Source organism: Balaenoptera musculus, chromosome 18 (assembly GCF_009873245.2).
Source record: "Balaenoptera musculus isolate JJ_BM4_2016_0621 chromosome 18, mBalMus1.pri.v3, whole genome shotgun sequence".
Lineage (NCBI taxonomy): Eukaryota > Metazoa > Chordata > Mammalia > Artiodactyla > Balaenopteridae > Balaenoptera > Balaenoptera musculus.
The window spans coordinates 19,142,160-19,163,532 of NC_045802.1; the positions used below are offsets into that span (position 1 = coordinate 19,142,160).

Below are 21,373 nucleotides of genomic sequence, written 5' to 3' on the forward strand. Positions count from 1 at the left end.
CTCTGGTCATCCTCATTCAGTCAGAGTAATCTCTTCTTGCTTGGTTTATTGGGAGCTGGTATGTAATCTGAGTAGGTCTGATCAAAAGGAAACTTGTGACTTTTGTTAGATGACTTGGGCAGGAGATACCCTGTTTCTTCTCCTGGATGCAAGTAAGGAAACATGTAGCCTCAGGCTGCTCGCAATCAGCTTGTTTCCATGAGGTGATTCAGCCACGGGACCAAGCCGACACTTGGAGAGAAAGGCTCACAGAAATCCTGGTTGACTAGGGCCTGAAGTCCAACTTCCCTTTGTATGGTTTAGTTATGCAGTATAGTGGTTGTTTAAGCCCCTTGGCTTAACAGGAGTTAAGGTTGGGTAAGGAGTTGGGTATCCTGTTACTTACAGCTAAAAAATCCTGACATACCAAATCACCCCTCACCCCAGAAAGTGACTCCCCTCACCCCAAAAGGGAGCTCCCTTTCCATGGGGGGGGGCTGGGTAGGTTTCCCTCAGGGGCCCAAATCCAGATGTAGTCCTTTTCTGCTTTCCTTTCTTCTCTCAGTTCACAATTTCCATTTCTGGTCACCTTTCTTTTCTTCCTCGTCTTTTTTTTTTGTTAAGGCAGAATTAATTTGAATTTTAAAATTAATTTTCAACTTAATTTTTATTTTATTTCAGCAATACATATTCACAAGTTAGACAGTTAAATACTTATTAAGAGGAAAAAAGAAATCCCCACCTTATCCTCCCACACCCAACTTCTCTCCAAAGGCAATCCCTGTCAATCTTGCTCATTGTTTCTTCTGGGCTTTATCCTCTATTGTTAAATAACATTTTTATACAGATATTTGTCATTCTTTAGCTTTAGTTATGATGAATTTTCTGTGATAAGATATAGGAACATAGATTTATTATACCCCTCCCCCGTCATACACATCCTCTCCCCCTCATTTCCTGAAAAAAGTTATATCACCGTATTTTGCTATTTACATTCTCTATGTAAATATTGTTCACAGCTGAGCCATTTAGTGTACTATGGTTATATTTCCTTTCTTAAACAACAGTTTCTTTTCCCCTAGCATTTAATAAGTGCATTGTCTTTTCATTTGCTTATTTTCCTATGTATTTTTACTAGTTCATCCCACGTTATCCAAGAAAAATATAAATCCCTCCAACGTGTGCAGATCAATTAGTTTCTTGTTTTTCTGCTATGCACAAACATGCTGGGAATTTTCTTCATCTTACTCCTTGTTTGCTAGACGTCATGTTTTCCTTTATCCTGGTTAATCTCTTATTTTAGAGAAGCAAATTCTCCAGTAGGTTTCTAATAAAAAGTGTGAGGGTGATAAAAACGTTGAAATCTTTCATACTGAAAATGTCTCTATCTACCCTCTCATTCATTGTTGGTTTCTCACGTTCAGGCCCTTTCCTCTGATGTGTGGTCCTCATTGACTGCTCATAATAAGAGTGATGCTCTAACAGGTTGATTAGATGCTCTCTACGAGTAGAAGGGATTAGTTGCAGTGTGGGCTTCCTGTCGGGTAAGTAATAGGGCCGGAACCAGCTTTTGTGTTGGGGGAATACCCAAAAGTCTGTGTCTGTTGGTCTTTTTCCTTGAGTCGGGCAGTTTCCCCATAGGAGGAGCCTCCAGGCTTCTGTCTTGACAAGGTATGAGTCTGTCGGCATTCTTGTAGCTGAGTGAGGGAATGGCTCTGGGGCTCTTGTTCTCTATGAAGACTTTCCTTCAGTCCCTTGCTAGCTTCAGAACACCACCCTCCCACTCTCCACTCTATCTTGGGGTCAACAACTCCAAAGAGAAAACCTCAGCCTTCAGTCTTCTCATGAGAGTGAGAAGGGGTAGGTACCTGATGGGGGAAGAGAACTCTTACTCAGACTTTCAACTAATCCTTATGGAGGTTTGCAAGGGGAATGGAAGGGAAAGCACCCAGCCAACCTCTCTGCACAGAGGTTCTTAAAACTGTGTGAACTTGAACAAGTTCCTTGATTTCATCTGTAAAATGAAGATGAAGGGCTTTGGTGTGAGGGTTAAATGGAATTAACGGATGGGAAGTGCCTTGGGCAGTCTGCCCAGCACAGAGAGGGTACTCAATTGTTGGCAGTACAGTGGTCATGGTGGTAGCAGTAGGTAGTCTCCTTAGCCTTGTTTCACTGGACAGAAAGGACCTCCCTCCCACAATCCAGTGCTTTGCTACACTCTCTCAAAAGAAAGCCACCCTACTCATGTTCTGCCAAAATGTTAATAGAATTTCAGGGGTACCACAACTTACAACTTTGCAACTTACCTTCCACCCCACCTTCTCTGTGAGTGCCCAACCAAACCCTTAGCACCACCTCCTCTGTTCTGGCTCCCATCCAAATGGATTAACCTGCAGGATGGGAACTGCAGTGAACAACCCGAACCCAAATCTCAAGAGTAAAATGGATCCCCTTCTCTCCTATTCCACACATAATCCCTCCACCTGCTAGGGCAATGCCCCAGGTCTTCCTCCTACTCTTTCTGTTTTCCTCACCCCCTGACAAGAGAGAGGCATGCCCTTTGCCTTCAGTGTGCTAGAGACCCTCTCCTAGTGCAAAATGAAATTCTTTTTTCCCCTTTCTCTCTTCTCCTTGTTTTTGTCCCACTGTTCTTGTTGGGGTCCTTGACTCTGCTTTGTTAGAGGACAGCCTTCCTCTTCACAGTCTAAGTCTTTCCCCTGAATTCTAAGGATGCTTATCTTATCTGCTCTGGGGCCTCCAGTAGCTTTGTTAATTGGCTGTGTCTCAGAGGATTGAAGAGGGAAGAGGAGCTGGAGCTAGGAATGTTGGGGTGGTCTTAAAATTAAGAATTTAGAATGCCTAGTGGGCCAGAGATCTGGTACAGGATCTGATGAGAAGCAGCAGTCACCGTGCTCAGCACTTTTTCCCAGTCTGACATTTCAAGTTGCAAGACTCTAATAGGGATTTTTCCTGCTATACTCTCTATTTAGACTCAAACACTGAAGATACACCTAATGAAAATTTTGAAGTAGGTCTTATCAACAAAAGTCATGGTCAATTAAATCTTGGGAATCGACCTTTGTTGGAAATGGTATAAATACACAGTCATTTGGAGACTACGTGTGAATGAAGGTGGACACAAGGATATAGGAACAGCGTCACCTAATAACCCCTTACACTCTTGTTTCCTTTTTTAACCACACACACACACAGGAAAGCTGCACTTTGTTTGCTGTGAATGACATTTCCTGAGTGCCGACTTTAGTCTGTCCTTAAAATTCTCGCCAGCAAAGTAATAGAGCAAAGGGTTGAAGCAGCTGTTGGCCGCTGCCAAAGCCAGTGTGATGGCCACAGCTTTATGTAGATTCTCTTTGCATTTATCCACTCTCCACTCGACTACGTGGAGGGTTCTCAGTATGTGATAGGGCAGGAAACACAGGAGGAAGATGATCAAGGCAATGATGATGGTGGTTAGCGCCTTCCTGTGAGAAAGACGCAGCCCTGATTCTGGGACCTCCGCCTTTAACAAAGCTCGAATGATCAGCAGGTAACAGATGCTGAGTGTGCAGAATGGCAGCAGAAAGCCCACCACCAAGGCAATGTGGTTCATGGTCTTCAGTTTAATAACTTTATTAGGATTCAGCTCCAAGCACAATGTGACATTGCCCTTCAGCTCAGAGCCATTTTTCAGAAGCACTGTGGAGGAAGCCATGATAAAGACCCATATGACCCCACATAGAATCCAGGCATTCTTGACGCTGGTGGCATGAAGGAGCCGGAAGGGGTGAACAGTTGCCAGGAAATGCACAACGCTCAACACAGTCAGGAAATAAATGCTGCTGTACATGTTGACATACATAGAAAACGACATAATTCTGCAGGTTAGGTCCCCAAATATCCAATTGGAGCCTCTGAGATAATAGTCAACCCTGAAGGGCAGCGTGGTTATGAACAAGAGATCGGAAATGGCCAGATTTAGCATGAAAACATTCACAGATGTGGACTTCTTATAAGGTTGCAGGAAAACATATATGGAAAAGCCATTTCCCAAGGCTCCCCAGATAAATATTACCAGGTACACGATGGGGTAAAATTCTCTCTTGAAGGTTTCAATTGTACAGTTCCTGCTGCTATTGTGATTGCTGAAGCTGCCGTTGGGTTCCATTTCTGATATGGAGATGGACGGAGGTAAGGACACAGGTTTTCTCTCCATGCTGAATTAAAAAGAAACAGATACAAAAAGTTACTTCCTGCTTACATTTTTCCAGGTTTTAATGAAACAGAGAGAAATACTAGCTTTTCTTTGAAACGTGAGTCAAAAAATATTGCCTATATTTTACTATATGCTTACACTTTTACTGTATGCTTATACTTTTACTATATGTCTTTACTATATGCTTCATTACATTTCATGATAAATTTCTGGAATGCAGAATAAACATTAATTTATTTGGTTGAAGCGGAATCCTCAAACCGGGGGGACTTTTGCCCAGTGCCCAAATGAGTATCATCCAAAGCTTGTCTCTGACCCTGGAGAAAGTCATCAATTACACAGCTTCTGCTCTGGAAGCTGACAAAGATTCTCTCCTTGATCAAACTCTAGCCAAGGTCTTCTGAGTCCTCTTCTCAACCAGGTGTCAACCTTGGCCTACACAGACTTGAATAACAGCTAACATAAAAGTGCTGATATGGTTTTTAACAGCTCAAGTCTGCACCTCTAGGATGACCATACCCTCCCCTTCTTACATAGCCTGAGAAAACTCAAGGCTGCTGAAAGAATTTTCTGTTTGTTCCAGCCCACACCTGGACACAGGGCCTCTGCCTCCAGCCTCTGTGGAAAGAGGTTAGAGCCTAACCTCTATAAGCGCCAGTTAGCAAACCCAGATGCTTTTCACTTGGATCAATCTTCCCTTCCCACTTTCTGTAATTTTTTTAAAAATTTATTTATTTTATTTATTTATTTTTGGCTGCGTTGGGTCTTGGTTGCTGTGCAAGGGCTTTCTCTAGTTGTGGCGAGCAGGGGCTACTCTTCGTTGTGGTGCATAGGCTTCTCATTGCGGTGGCTTCTCTTGTTGCAGAGCACAGGCTCTAGAGCACAGGCTCAGTAGTTGTGGCACATGGGCTCAGTAGTTGTGGCACACGGGCTCTAGAGCGCAGGCTCAGTAGTATGGCACATGGGCTTAGTTGCTCCGCAGCATGTGGGATCTTCCCGGACCAGGGCTCGAACCCGTGTCCCCTGCATTGGCAGGCAGATTCTTAACCGCTGCGCCAGCAGGGAAGTCCCTGTTACTGATTTTGAAAAGGACAGTCTTGTCCACACAGCCCTGACTTTGGAGCAAGGATTCAGATATAATCTTAGGAAAAGCTTATATCAGGAAAGGATCTGAAAAAGTAGACTTTTTCAAGTAGACTTGAAAGCAATCAAGTTCTCAAACTTTTTGACCATGAAGACCTTAAAACCACTTCTCCCATCTCAAGACCAACAGGGACTATAAATTGCAATGAGAAGGGCAACCTGGGACCCCGCCCTGCACTCCTCCTTCACTGGGGGTGGCAAGCGTGCAAGGACAGCTACAGATGCTGGGGAAAGTCCCTTATCATAGGCAGAGAATGGGATCCAGCAGGTATGAGCACAGACAAGAGATCATAAAAAAGATGGTAACAGTTGCTCCACAGGGGAATTGAGGGATATGGGGGGACCAACAACAGACCCTAGCAACAGGGACTTCTTGCGCAATTGGGGAGGAAGGCAGAACTCATGAGGGAAGGTCAGTCTGCAAGCAGCAAGGCCCTTGTACTTCCAGGTCATGATGGAAGAAGAGGACTTTGGATCTGAGAGGAGGGTTGGCCATTGCAGGCAGGCCCTGAGTCCTGGAGAACCTCAGTGCTGGACAATACTTTCGGCACAGAGCCTCAGGCCAGGGATACCAAGACAGAGGCCCTTTTCCCCTGTTGAGGTGGGGACCAAATCTTGGGGAAAAGAGAGATGCCCAATTTTAGAATCGAGGCACCAGATCAGGATCAGACCTACCCCAAGGGTAACACTGAGTCCCAGAGTTACTCCAATTCCTCTGCCTCAGATTGGGATTGTTTCTGGGCCCTGGAGGGGCTGGAGGGGGACGGGAGTGGGAGTGGTCCAAGGCTGTCAAACAGCCCCACTTGTAGGAAGAAGATAACTACAGAAGTTGGGACTTTGATTCCAAGAGCATCTTAATCCTTGGAAAGCTAAAGAAAGAAAATACACAAACACCCTTCCTAGAAGCCTCATTTAACTAACAGCCACAGACTAAAAGCAGGGCCAGCTCAGATCCAAAACTCCATTAAGCTGGCCACTTTCTCTTGAGAAATCTTTTAAACACTTTGGTTGTTCTTTTCCGCCCATAAAAAATACACTTGACTACACCACACTGCAAACTTTCACTAGACTGCTAAAAAAAAAAAGAAAAAAGAAAAAGAAATGGCCTGTTAGAAGTGTCTGTAAAAACCAGCCAGACCAATTAAGTATGTGACAGGAAGCTGAGAAATATATGAAGAGGTAAATTCAAGGAAAATTAGGAACTAAATTGACAGCGTAATTTGCACCGCCTTAGAGGGAGAGCACAGCTTCCTGGACTGAAAGCGGTCTTGGAACAAAGAAAGAATTGAGGCTTTGTCTGCTGCAGCTTTACTGATAATAAAACAACAAAGAAGAAACAATGCAAAGCAGCAGCAGATGGAGATTCCAGATTGCAGTTATGAAGAAAACTAAACATGCCGCATGACCAAAGTCTAACGAGGATGAAGAGCTTATGTGGATGATTAGGATGTTTTCATGGTCACTGCAAAGCTGCAACTGTTCAAAACCTCACAGAAGTTATTTTTATTTATACTTAGAAAAAAAAATATTTTGATGCCTTGCCAGGATAGACCTTGTCACACATCCTGCCCCCATCATCAGCACTGACTAAGACTGTAAGTCCACAGGTGTGCTTACCTTCGGTTCTCAGGTACAAGCCTGTGACCTGGCAGCAGAGCCCAAAGACTGAGGCCCTAAGACACAGTGACACAGTTTGAGGAACTGCAAATATGATAGTCTAGGTGAGGCATGAAAGGAAGGATGAGGTAGGCAGAGGGTAGTTTGAGAATGACTTACATCCACACTGGGGAGTTTGATCTTGGGTTTTATCTTGAGGGCAATGAGAGCCCTTGAATTGTGGGGAGCAGATCTGCATTTTAAAGGTGTGATTCTGGCAGGGATGGAGGACTTTTTGGAAGAAGGCAAGCCTAGGTCCTGAGAGACACGTGGGGATGCTCTTGTGATTGTCCAGGAAAGAGGGGGTGAACATATCTGGATGAGATTGAGAGTAGAAAGGAATGAGAGTTGACTGGAGTTGGGGATGGACTAATTATGGAAGGTCAGGGGCAGTTGGAGGTGGGGATGGTCAAGGACCCTCTCATGTATTTTGAGGGGGAGAATGGTACATTACATTGATAAAAAGAACAGAAGAGGAATAAGAGGAAATTGCTGTTTGGGGTGGTAAAATGAGTTCAAGTTGGGGCATTTTGAATTTGAAGCACTTATGAAACTGTCAACTACAAATTGGCACTTGCCATCTACCTCTACAAGGATTAAATCAGGTGCCACTGCAGCTGCTGACCTTCAACACCCCCTGAAAGGAATTCAGAGTGGAGATCAGGAATGAGGCACCTGGTGCTCTGAGAAAAATTGGCAGAACAGGTCTTCAGATAGTTAAGATATTTTCAGGAGCTGATTTGATGAGCCCAATTCTTGCATCTTCTCATATCCAGAAAAGCACTAAATTCCTTCATGGTGACGTCTGCTCCTCGTGACTAGCAGTAACCCTGATGAGAACTTCTGCAAAAATATGTGCTTGATTGCATGTATTCCCGCTTCACCAAAATCACATATATATTGACCTCTTCCCCCCCACCGCCACCTCTTTGGAGCAGTTTCTCAGAGCTATCTGAAATGCTGTCTCCCGGGCTGCAGTCCTCATTTTGCCCCAACTAAAACTTAACTTGCAACTCTTACATTGTACTTTTTTTTTTTTAAGTCGACAAAACACACGCAAGAACTGTCCCATTGCAGTCTAGAGCCTGATAAATTTAGGGGCCATCAGCACTTGGTACCTGAAGCCAGAAGAGTGGAGGAGCTCCTGCAGGGGTTTAAGAGCAGAGAAGGAAAGAGGATCAGAACAGAACCTCGGGGAACATCAACAATTATGGGACAGGCAGAGACAACGGGAGCCTGGAAAGACGATTGAGAAAGACTGGCCGAATGATAAGACACGAATCAAGAAGGCAACTTCTGGGAATTCCCTGGTGGTCCAGTGGTTAGGGCTCCACGCCTTCACTGCTGAGGGCCCAGGTTAAAAAAAAAAAAAAAAGAATGCAACTTCAAGGAGGGGGGGAGTGGTCAGTGGGGATAAAACGTGTCAAGTGTCAGGAGATTTAGCAATAAGCTTATCAGTGTTCAGAGGGGGTGGGGTGGGACTCCAAGGCCAGGAAGCTGATAAAAGAGCAGGGGTTGAGAAAGTGACCACTTTCTCAGAGGAGAGAGAGAACATCTCAGCTCAGCTTCTGTGAAGGGTTTGTTTTTGGAGGAAGTCAGGGAGGGAAGATGCATTCTTTTCTCTTGAGACACCTTCTTACTCTCAGCCCATCTCCTACAAATGACTGCAATGTCTTCTTCTGTTCATTTCTTGTCCTATCTTTTCAACATCAGACACCTGAACAGGGCTAGAGTAGAATGTACACCGAATCTGAAGTCCAGTAGAAGTGATTTGACTCCCAACCGTCCCACTTTCTAGCTCTAAGACTTTGCACCCCTTGTCCCAGCAATACCTGTATTTTCATAAACGAGATTCAGCTAGTGGAGCCTGCCACAAAGTGACAGATGGTGGGAAAAGCACAGAAGTCTGGGTCCTGGTCTGCCAGTTTCTAGGTACACAGGGCCTTGGCTAACACATCACTTAGCTTCTTTGGGGAAGTGTGTCTGTAAAATGCGGGTAATGTTGCCCCTGGACCCCACATCAGGAAAGAGCTCTGAGAGGAGCAAATGCGATAATGGATGTAAAAGCACTTTGAAAACCGTAAAGCTGGCATTATTGCTATTATTTTGCTGCTCCTCAACGCCAGGCAGCGGAAACCTGGATTTGCACTTCTTCGGGCACGTACCTGTGCCGTTCACTCTGCTCTCTTTTACCTCTGCCTTTCCCCTCTTCTCTATCCCCCTTCTCCCCGATCTGCAGGGTGCCCAACTCTAGTCAAGCCAAATCCTCTTCTTCAACACCTGTATCACCTTCTGCATGTCACCTTACCCAACTGACACTTCTCACGGGTCTCTCTCTTTTTTTTAATCACTCCTGCAGCACTTGTAAATAAACTACAGCAGCCTGAAATTAATTCTTCATGTGCTTTGACAGATACATCTTAGGCAGACATTACACTGGCCTCTCCAGATTATGAGACTTGCAAGAGGAAGGGACAGTCCTCTGCTGACTTTGCATACCTCATTATGCCACACACATATTTGAGGGAACTCGGTAAACTCTTAATCACTAGACAAATGAGAGTTACCGTAGCACATAGCAGGCTCATAAAGTGCATGTGTTAGACAGAGATTACAGAATCTGATGGTCCAGGTGAATTCACAGCCCCATTAGTCTTCTTCTCCTCCTCACTTACGTCTACGTCCAACCGCCATGTCCTTGTGGGTTTGAAGTTCTCCATAGTGGGAAGCTTCTGGGTTTTAATAACCCAACCTGCAAATCACAGCTCTCTCCACAATAATGCTCTTTATCTTCCCTAATAACTTTAGAGCATAACTTGGATTTTAGCTCCCAGAGCTACTGCACACTGTGCAATGGCAAATAGAACATTCTTTTTGAAGTTCATAGAAATGTTGGTGTAAGGTCATAGAGCCAAATCTGCCACTTTCAAGCTTGGGAATCTTGAACAAATAACTTATCTTCTCAGAGTCTCAGTTTCCTTATCTGTAAACGGCATAAGGAACGTGAGGTATTTTGCACAGGGTGAGCACACAATGACGTTTACTACTATGATTAAATCTCAAAGTGTGGGCTTAGGCATATGATTAAAGAGGCAAAAAGTATTTGTAAAAATATAAAAGCAAAGGCTGAGAGATGATTTAATGATAAAAATGGTGAAAGGAATGACAAGGATTCCTCTCTGCTGCAGGGAAGCAGTAGTAGAGCAGCAGGGAAGAACACAAACTCTGGTTTGAATCCTGGTTCTTTCACTCACCAGCTCTCCGTGACCTTGGACAGCTGCCTTTATCTCCCTGCCTCAGCTCCTTATCAGTAAAATGGAGATAATGAAGACAATAGTCCTTACTTCTCTGGGTTGTTGTGAGGATTAAGCAAGAAAAGCTGTGAGTGGCACTGAGGTCAGAGTCTGGACCAGAGGAGAAAGCAGCATATGTTAGTGAAACCGAGCAGGGGCTCCTGGGCACGGAAGCCTTTCTGTCCCCCTTTTCTTGTAGGGAACAGACTCCAACCTCCATGACCTTCCCTGAGTTCCAAAGGGCAGATTCAAACAGTTGCTAATCCGGGAAGGTAAGGGATGCAAAGACAAGGGAGGAGCAGCCAAGAAACAATAGTGCAGCCTGGGGGCAGGGTCCTGGTTCTGCCTCAAGGGATACACATAACAATGTCTTTAAGCTCTTCATAGAATTAAAACCCAACAAATGGAAGATGTCAGCATTCTTCATACCAGAGAAGACCACCTGAGGCCAGATTAAAGAAACCAGAGAAGCTCATTGAGAAGATTACCTGAGGGACTTGCCTGGCAGTCCAGTGGTTAAGACTCCGTGCTCCCAATGCAGGGGGCACGGTTTGATCCCTGGTCGGGGGATCTAAGATCCCACCTGCCGCATGGTATGGCCAAAAAAAAAGGAGAAGATCACCTGAGACCAGATTAGGAGTATAGGTGCTGCACACACGCTAATCTTGTTCAGCAGCCCCATCCTTGAATCGTTTGCTCTAAAACTCATCAAATCCTCCTGGGTTGGGACACACAGTTTCAATGGCAGGAGTCCACCGTGTCCCCCATTGCCTGGCAAAGCAATAAAGTTATTCTTTTCTACTTCACCCAAAACTCTGTCTCCGAGATTTGATGCAGCACCAGTGCACAGAGGCTGAGCTTTCAGCATCATTAGCTGTTATTATTGCAAAAGCTCACAGACTTAGCTCCCTGAAGCTGTGCAGAGAGCATTCGACCCTCTGGATTGGAAGATCCTACAACCTCAAAATCCCAGAGGCCCTGGAGTGCAAAACTAATATGCCCCACAAAACAGAGAAGTATCAGTGAGGGCCTCGTTTTTGAAATCCAACACTGCTGGCTCAGCCCTCAGTTGTAACAGGCTCCAAATGTGCTGGTGGAAACATAAAGCTTCGGAGACTTCTTTAGCCTCCCAGGAACAGTCTTGCACTTTTAGAATTTTTTCGAGGGATAAAGTGAATTAAATGCTTGGAGACCAAAACAGAAATACAAATGAAAAGATCTGAGATTACAACCTCTTTTGAGTGAGGAACTGAGCTGGTCTCCAGGCTTCCGGAATAAATAGGGGGCAGGGGAGTGAACAACATGGGGCCCTGTTTCCATGGAGTCAGCACCTCGGAGCATTCTGCTCTCTCATCCTCTACCCTGTCTCTTCCAAAGTGCCTCAAAGTGCAAGTCACGTCTCACACCACCAGCCTAATGCTCCTTTGCCTTCTGAATGCCATTTACTTCCCCACACCTCATAGCTGTGAAGTCAGCCCATCGTTGAAAGGGGTGCTTGCAGATCTGCTGTAAACCAGTAGGTGTTAAATAGCACTTATGACTTTGGAAGTCCCCCAGGAGCAAATTCTCCAATTTATTTTCTCTGTGCGGCAAAGATCTCTTTAACAGCTCTGGGCCCCAGAGGGACTCCTCAGCCAGGGTCCTGGGCCTGATAATTCTCCCTGCTATCCTGATAATTCTCCCGGATGACCATGAAGTTACCCCTCCAGGGCCTATGGCCTAAGTAGCGTTTCATTGTCTCATATCTATCCTCTGGCTAGGAGTCCACATTTGGAAGTTGCAAAGCTCGTAGGGCCCAACCTCTCATCCCAGATCCCAACCAAACTGTGCCAGACTTGCCCCAGAGCTCAGCAGACAGAAAAGTCAGTGTGTTCTTCCTAAGATTTCGGGGGATTCCTGGAGAGCTTGAAGCCCTGAGGAGCAGTCTTTGGACCTGGTCTGTTTTCCATCAAGGGGAATAGCTGAATGAGTCCTGGCAGCAAGGGTGGGAACAGTCCCACCAGGCAGAGGATCCCTTGGGGGACCGAGTGCTCTGAGCAGTTTCCCGCTTGTAATCGCCTCCTCTCACTGGCTTCTTTCACAAGGAAACTGTCCAATCCCCCTTCACCATTTCTCCCCAGATTCCTCAGGATTCCCACCAGGATTGGGCCAGTAGGAAGGGGGATACTGGTGATTAATCAGTCTTTCAGCCCTGCTTCCTGACTAAATTCTAGAAAGTTCAGATGAAGTTCAGAACCCTCCCAAATAACTTCTGAATTTCATTATCTTGGTTTTCTATTTTATTTCTAAAGACCAGACACACTCTATGGTATTGAGTTTCCTAATTAGAATCTTGTCTTGAAATCACAGTCATTGGGTTGTCAACTTCTCAGTGATTTCTACCTGCTGCCGATCTACATGTGCCCTTGAGCTGGCACCTGCCTGTCTCTCCTTCTAGCACTTGCCCTGATGCCTGAGAACCCACCAAAGCCTTCCTTGCCTGGACTCTGCCTCAGGCTGCTGGGCCCTCTTGAAATATTGCCTGTCAGGCCCCGTTTGGGGTGAGGCTGGACATGCAGTGCACAGTAGCTGTGGCCTTCTCCCACTAAAAGCAGAACTTTGCTCAGACCACAGAGTGTGTGGTAAAATGACATCCACCACTCCAAATGCACATGGGCAGATGGAGGAAGAAACACCTCAAGAAGAAGTGTATTGCCAGAGCTGCCATCAGGACAAAGGTCAGCGTGGGTGAAAACTGATCATCTGGAGAGTGTTGGTACGGTCAAAATATCAGATCTTTTAAGTAGCAGCGTCTTGCTGACGGTTTAGCAACAGCTGCCTTTTTTCTCTCTTTTGCTGACAAGCTTTTCCCGTCTATTCACTTGATCGCTCAGTTTGCATGTTCTCTTCTGAAATTCCGTTCTTGAGAATTTCCCTGTGCAAAAAGGTGCCTGTGAGTTACGGACACTTTCGGGGATAACTACACCTTAAAACTGGAGTCTTTTCACAATTTCATTGTTTGTTGTTCTCCCAGAGAACAACTTATCCCAGGGATAAGGCAGGGCCTGAACCCTAGCAGAAGGTTGGCATCCAAGCCCATGAGGGGCCTCTCTGCCTCTGAGAGCGACACGTGTGGCAGTATCTCGACATCCTTCTTCCCACCTCCATCCTTGTTGAATCGCCTTATTTCATTCTCTAATATTCTCCCACAGCTAGCATTTCTTCCATGTTCATCCGAACCACTAACACTCAGGCTCCACAATAACCAAACAACCACAAATTCGACACAGAGAAAGCTTAACATGTAAGGAGAGCTCTGGGCTCCTTGGAGATACGGCTTCATTTTTTTTTTTTTAAAGCATTATTTTGACTTAGTGCTGTCTTCTCTCTGGCTCTCATAACTTCTCGGTTTTTCCATGTTTAGAATATATAAGCCTATAAAGCTGATTGTGGATTTAATTTTATAAAAATACCTGAGCTTTTTAAAAAAATTATTTATTTATTTATTTATTTATTTAGGCTGCTGCGAGTTTTTGTTGCAGCACGTGGGATAATCGCTGCGGCATGCGGACTCTTAGTTGCAGCATGCATGCGGGATCTAGTTCCCTGACAAGGGATCGAACCCGGGCTCCCTGCATTGGGAGCACAGAGTCCTAACCACTGGACCACCAGGGAAGTCCCAAGCATTTAAAAAATCATTTTCTAATGCACTTCATCTGTGTATCAAGGAAGATTGGAGGTATCTGTTATTAACCCAATTTCTGATCCAAGAAAGGCCACAGAATCGTTCTGCAGCTGAGTCTCTGATTTCCAAGTCTTCTGATTCCAAAGACAGAAAATCAGCAAGTATTATCTCAGAGGCCATTGCCCTACTCATTCCAATAATTTCCAAGGGATTGTGTCAGCATTAGGACTCTCCCTGTCCACAATCAAAGTGACTAAGTGACATGACTCAGGGACTCCCCCAAAGCCCACTCACTCAAATGAAAACTCCCCCTCTGCCTTACGCCTTGGCATTTCATATCCCATCATTAAATTCACTTCTTGAAGCAAAGGAATTATTTACCAAGGTAGTTAGTTACACAGCATAGGATTCCTGGAAGGATTCCGAGGTGTTAAGAAGTCATAGGAAAATTTGGGGAGTAAATCCCAACAGGATCCAAATCCTAGCTCTAGCCCTTACTGGTGGTGTGGGCATTAGCAAGTGCTCAGCCTTTCGGTGTACTGAGGGGACCAGGCAGGCAGCACACTGAAATCCACGCCCCCCCAGCTGCACCGAGCCTGGCACATCGTACACTTTCAATGCGTTAGCAAGCCTGTGCGAGCCTGACTGCTGCCAGGGGAAAAAAAGCCTAAGAACTTTTCAGTATGCCAGGTGCAGGATGCCCGTAAAGGATAGTAAGAAACTGATGAGAAGAAAATGTTTTCCTATGTCTCCAAAAATTGAAAACCAGGGGAATTGCCCAGGAAAGAGCCCTAGCCAGCTGCCAGTAGCCTGGGGACAGTGGGCTTGTGTGACCTAAAAAGGAGAGAGCAAGGGGCAAAGCACACTGCCGACTCCCCACTCCCCCAGACCATCCTGCTGCCCAGTGTCTCCTCTGAGGCAGACATGCCCTTATTACCAAAGGTTTCCACCAGCCCCTCCTTCCATCACAGGGGCCAGCTCAGGGCCCCCCAATACAGGCTGTCACCTCGCCACCACTCTCCTCAGTAAAATCCACTCCAGCCTCGTGGAACTTATTTCAGTGCTCCGAACATACCAGGTTCTGTCTTGCCTACACGCTCTGAGCTCCAGCTCATCACCTGGCTCTCTCTCACCAGCCTCAGGTTTTTTTCTAGAATCCTCTAGAAAAAGCCTCCTCTGACCCCTCCGGGTCTTGACCGGCTGCTGATCCAGTGCTTTCTGTCGTCACACTACCCCACAGGGCAGCCACTAACTCCTGCTTATCCCCACCCACCAGAATGTTTGCTCGCTGAAGGCTAGAACGCCTTACTTGTCACTGCTGTATCCCAGACGCTGGCACAGCTCATGGCCATAAACATGCACAAAGAAATGACCAGTGAGTGAGCAAATGAAGCTGTGATCCAACACCCCCTCATGTTATGTCTCACTGTACTGCCTGCCCAGATAGCCCCTGGGGAAAAAAAAATTCCCAATGGTCTTTCGCAACGGAATGATGTTAGTGCATTTTTCCTCACAAACGTTCTGTCTCTGAAATTCAAATCTAAGATTTGGGGACAGGAATAGATAGGGTCAATGGCATGGGGGCAAAAGGAAGACTACAAAAGGGACCCCAGCATCATAGGAGGTGACCCTCTTTATATCTCTGAGGGTTGCAAATTGTCTTTCTGGCTCCGGGCCAACAAGTTCTGCTACAATTAACCAGGCTTCAAACCTCTCAAGAGAATTTGTAAGAGAACAAAGTTATTGTTGAGGTAAGACTCAAAATGAAAAGAAACCAACTTACTTCAAAGAATCTGTGATGCCTTCAAGCATTCTGTAGCTGATTGTGTTTCCTGTACCAGAGGGGCAAATGAGGTAAAATGCTCTCTCTGTAGCCTCACAGGAGGATACTTACATGGGAAATAGTTTTTTTTTTAAATGATAAAACTATTCTTGTTTTTATAATATACAATAGGAGTAATAACCTGGGACTGGACCGTTTTCATTTTTCCCAGCTTAATTAATCTTTAAATGTCCAGAGCAAATAGACTCCCCACCCCTTCCCTTCCTTCCTCTCTCTTCCTTTCTCTGCTCTTCCCTTGGCCCATTCGCCCCTCCCCTCCCTTCCTCCTTCTTGTTCTTCCTCAGATCTGCTTCCTTCTTTGAAACCTCTCCTTGAAACAGTAAAGATGTAAAAAGCTTCTGCACTGGCCCTGGCTCTTCCTGAGGACCCTCCAACTTTGGGATTCTTTGGTTCCAAGTTGCTGCTCCAGCCTCCGTTTCCTTTGTCAGAGGGGTCAGCCCTTACTGCCACTAAGTCATCCAATAGGAGAAGTTTTCCTTTAAAGGTTGTCCAAGATTGTACTACTTTCTCCATGGGTCAGTGAATATAAAGAGGTTAATAGGTTCAACAGAGAGAAACAGAAGCCGTTAACTAAAGTTCACATTCATTGATGAATTAATTTATTTACACCTGTCCATTTATTCTTAATGGAGCCCATGTACTGGGTTGCCTGCAAGGACTCCATCCTCAGGCATTCTTCATCCAGTAGAAGGAATGAGACTCACACGTGAGTAATTCCAACACAAAGAAGGCAGTGGGCAGCTCCCTGAGAACAGCATAGATATAGTGCTGGGGGTTCTGTTATGGATTTGATAAGCCTCTACAGCAGAGCTGATCAACCCAGGCCAATTCTTGCCTTTCTCTGCATTACCCAGCTTGGCTGCTGTGTTAACCAGAGCTCACTGGGTAATTTCACAATCCCTTGTTAGGCTTTCACCTTCCAGGCTTAGCCTTGGGGGATTAGCACGTCTCAGATGTCTGGTGTGCATGACAAACTAGAAAAGCAGGAGGAGTCCCTGAGTCTGGAGCACACACAAGGCACTCGAATGCCCAAGGGGATCCTGACACATAGAAATGAGTACACCGCAAAAATATATCACCTTTCTTCCCAAACGGGTGTTGCTTACGTGATGAGGGTACCCTTGATGACCCCAGGTGGATAGGCAGGAAAGATGGTATAGTGAATGAAAACATGTGTTTTAAGTTAGATGGGACCCAGGTTCGACCCTCAGCTCTGCCTCTTGGTCCCTCTTATTCCTGTACTTCAAGACCCTCATCTGCAGAGGGAGGACGGGAGTGAGTATTGCTGAGGAAAATAGATGTAAAAACATTAACTTGGTGCCTGACACTTGGTAAGTTTTCAGTCGATGCGAGCTAACAATAACAGGAAGATTCATGACAATTAATGAACAAAGCTCATCAAGAATTAAATGACTGGCTTCCTTATGGCCAAGGAAAGGAGCTGGGACCATTTCCTCTGGAGAAGAGCCAACCAGAAAGACAAGAACAATTCTATTTAATTTACTTTACATTTTTATTACACAAGCAGTGAATGTGGTTAAAACAAACAAACAGAAACAAGGTAATACAAGCTGAAATAAACTTAAATTACTAGCTTTACCACCAACCAGACATATATAAATGTTTGTGCCTTTGCTTCCTTTCATCTTTCTTCAAATATACATATTTTTAAACAAAAATGAGTGCATATTTTAACGCAGTTTTGTACCTTGCTTTTTTTCTTATCGCTAAATCATGATCATTTTTCTGTGCCAACTAATAAACATCAATGTCATGTAAATAGCTAAAATAATATTCAATTATATAGACATAACAAAATTTGAACAAATTTTTCACAATAACCATTACTCAAGCTGTAAGGAAAGGGCCATGTATGTGCCCTGAACTGAACCAGATTGGGCCAACTCTGGTTCTACCCTAGGAAAGATCCTGTGTTCTATTGGCCTCACTTTCTTATTTTAAAATAAGAATTACACACTCCAGCACTCAAGGCTATTCTGTGGATCAAATGAACTACTGTATGGAAAGGGGTTTTGTAAACAGTGAAGTACTCTGTGATGTTTATGTTCATCAAAGAAGGTGCTAAACAGATATTCTCCTCCATCAAGTCAAAACAAGAAGAGACTTCATTAACGTGCTCTTGATCAAGTTAGGTTGAATCAAAAGAAGTACATCCCTTCTGTAGGCTAGGAAAGCAGCAGTGGAGGCTTCAACTTGGTTTAGCTGCCTTTGTTCTATTCTCAATTCCTGACTGGAGAAAGCAAAGCAACAGCTCTGGTTTGGAAATTCTGTCCACTTTCCTTCCGGGGACACAAGGTCCAGAGAAGGTAAGTGCCAGGTCTATGATCCTGGAAAGGCAGGGCCGTCAACCTGCTGCTCCCCAATTCAATCCCAGTCTTTGCTTTTTAATATTAACGAAATTTATACCTATTAATAAAATTTAATTGCAGTGGCCAGCAGTTAAATGCCCACCTTGTCATTCATTGATCCTTGAAGAGTTTGCAAATGAAAGGAAGGCTGGCACCTTGGCGGAACACTAACAGACGCTGGGCTTAATTCTGATACTTTTAGAACATTCTGGAGCCTCCACCTCTCTAACTTCTAACCACCAATGCACTGGAAACAGACCCATCTCTTTAAAGCATTAGTAAATTGGAACTCTCAAGTAGATCCTCGTCTTAAGGGTCTATGGGATTGAGGTGGAGAATAGAAATTGCTAGAAGTTTGACATTTCACCCAAATTACTTTTGCATTATTTATACAGTATTGAAAGGAATATTTGGGTGGCTTGCCTGATAGTGTATCTCCCTTTCCCTTAAAATGTATTACTCTCAGGTATGGATCAGAGACAGGAAAATATTTCAAATAACCTAGGTCGGCTGTTATCACGCTTGCCACCCGTTAGAACCATCTGAGAAATTTTGAAAGTTAAAAACAAACAAACAAACAAACCCAAAACCAAATCAAACTAAAACAAAAAACCTACAGATGACTGGCTCATCACCACCAAAGTTAATTTTCAATTATTCTAAAGGTAATTTTCTAATCTCCCCAGAATCAGGTGATTCTGACGGAATGTACAGCCAGAGTTGAGAACCACTGATTGTGGCCCCAAAAGTTATAAGCAGATTATAAACACACGCTTGCACAAACTCTTTCCCTCTCATTGTGCCTCTCAGTAAAACTGCTGAAATCTACATTCTCAAATCTAACCTCCTCTCCTCAAAAAACAAGACTCTGAATGGAAAAAGTATATATCTTACGTAATCAAATGACCCACTCTATAAAAATAGGAAAGATGCTTTATGGCCCCAAATAGGGGAATGCTTGGGTAAAGTACAGTAAATCTCCTCAATGCAATACTATGTAGCAATTTTAAATTATGATTATGAGGTATTTACAGCAATGTGGGAAAACGCATGCTCTAACAGAAAAAAAGAATATAATGTATCCATTGTGTACGAACACAACTATGAAAATCAACTAAAATCATAAGCAGACACACAAAAAAGAATGGAAAGAAATACCCTGAAAATATCAATAGAAGCTGTGGTTTTTCCCAATATTTTAAAAAATATCATTTATCTGGTAGAAAAAAGTTTACAGTACAACAAAATAAACTTACTTTTTAAAAATTATTCTTCTTACTATGAAGCGATAAGCAAAGCATAATTCTTAACAATGAGTTAACAAAGCAAAGATTAAAATGCTCACCTGAGTTTTCTTTCTTTCAGCTGCGTTGGCTCTGTCTCCTCTATCTCTTTTGTCTTCCTCCTCCAAGTAATTCAGCTTGCTCATTTAAAAGAAAAGTGAAACAGCAAATTGTATTTTATGAACAGTGTCAGCCAATAGCAAGAGAATAAGGAACTCTGGTCAGAAAGTCATCTGTGCTTTATAGAACTTTGGTGTGAGCGCCGGTGCTGGCTTCCTTCTCAAGATGAAGAGGGTAAGATTTCCACTTAGGGACTACATCTAAAGGAAGAAACCTGCATTAGCCCTGCCCCTCTAATGACTGTTTTTATCAGCATCTTTCACAACAGATCAAGGGGATGTGATGGGCTAGACTCAGGGGTTTTAAGTGGCTTTTAGTTCTCCTAAATGTTTTTGTTTCCACACAACAGTAACATCAGCACCGCCTTATATAAGTACAGCACTTGAGAGCTATTTAGAGCTATTTCCATCCCCCGCTTGCTTTTTCAACTTACTTGCACATGGGTGGAGGCCTTACCCATTCTGCTGAAAATGCTGTCAAAAGTTATCAATGGCATCCTCATTGCTCACGTTAAAGGTCCTTTCTCAGTCCTCATCTTCCTTCCTCAATTTGTTTTGCGCAGTTAACCACTGCCAGTTCTCCTCGTTTCTCCGACTCTCTCGGTTCTTATTCTATCCCTTGGATTGTTTCCTCTTTGCTTCCCTTTCTTTCTTTCTCTCTTTTTTTTCCCTTTCCTTTCTGATTCTCTTCTATCCTTTCTCTAAATGTGAGCTTGCCCCAAAAGTCTGTCTTCTGACCTCTTCTCATCATATTCTCTTGCTTTTAACTATATTATCCACATCTAGGGCCAAAATACAGCTTTTCTAGTCCCCGTCCAAGTGCATGCTCTCCCATTTACCCCATCTAATCAAATGGCACTACAATGATTCAGCCAGCTGATATGACCATAAACCTAGAGATCATCCTTAACTTCTCTCTCTCTCCCACAGCCAACATCCAAGCCAACAATTTCATTGGTTCTACCTGCAAAATATGTTCTAAGCCTAACTATTTCTCACCTTCACGATTTCATTAAAATCCTCAGCATGTCTTGAATGTTGCAGTAACATTAGGCAAGAAATAAAAGGTGTCCAAATTGGAAAGAAAGAAGTAAGATTACGTCTGTTCACAGATGATATAATCCTATATGTAGAAAACTCTAAAGATTACACACGTGCACCCGTGCATGCGCACACACACACACACAGATCTGCTAGAACTAATAAACGAATTTGGCAAAATGGCAGGATACACAAAAATCAATTGCATTTCTATACACTAACAATGAACAATCCAAAAAGGAAATTTCATTTATAATAGCATCAAAAAGAATAAAATACTTAGGAATTAACTTAACCAAGGAGGTAATAGACTCGTACACTGAAAATAAAACATGGTTGAAAGATATGAAAGACACAAATAAATGGAAAGATATCCCATGTTCATGAGTTGGAAGACAATATTGTTAATATACTACCCAAACTGATCTACAGATTCAGCACAATCTCTATCAAATTCTCAATGATGTTTTTACAGAAATAGAAAAAACTCCATCCTAAAATTCATGTTGTGAAAATAAAAAACAAACAGGGACTAGCCTTGAAATTCGAAGAGCAAACAAAACCAGTTTAGTCACACAACTAAAGCTAAACTAAAATAAATTAAATTAAGCTTAATTTATTTTGCAAGACTAACTGGACCTGAGTCAAATTGTTTTGACATTTTTGACAAACTTCCCAAAATCAAATTTTAAATTGGAGTCTTTCCAACCTGGAAGCAAGTTGGGATTTTCTAGAAGGCCCCTGGAACATCTCAAAAGATTTGTTTTCTC

The 21,373-nt window shown here is 43.8% G+C and overlaps 1 protein-coding gene across 2 annotated transcripts; it reads right to left on the reverse strand.

The window, feature by feature from the left end:
• Positions 1-698: 698 nt before the first annotated feature.
• On the reverse strand, positions 699-19,659 carry CYSLTR2 (cysteinyl leukotriene receptor 2). 2 transcript variants are annotated; one of them, XM_036831124.1, is made up of 3 exons: positions 19,506-19,563; positions 16,871-17,076; positions 699-4,193 (listed from the first exon to the last, which is right to left on the reverse strand). In XM_036831124.1, the coding sequence occupies exon 3, from the start codon at positions 4,190-4,192 to the stop codon at positions 3,173-3,175; it is 1,020 nt and encodes a 339-aa protein (XP_036687019.1). In that variant the 5' UTR covers position 4,193; positions 16,871-17,076; positions 19,506-19,563; the 3' UTR covers positions 699-3,172. The 2 variants fall into 2 exon arrangements, with proteins under 2 accessions (XP_036687019.1, XP_036687018.1); XM_036831123.1 differs by lacking the exon at positions 16,871-17,076 and having other exon boundaries at positions 19,506-19,659.
• Positions 19,660-21,373: the final 1,714 nt, after the last annotated feature.

Bases quoted from the DNA above. Each gene is read 5' to 3' on its own strand.
- CYSLTR2 (XM_036831123.1), bottom strand. From the start codon at position 4,192: ATGGAGAGAAAACCTGTGTCCTTACCTCCGTCCATCTCCATATCAGAA.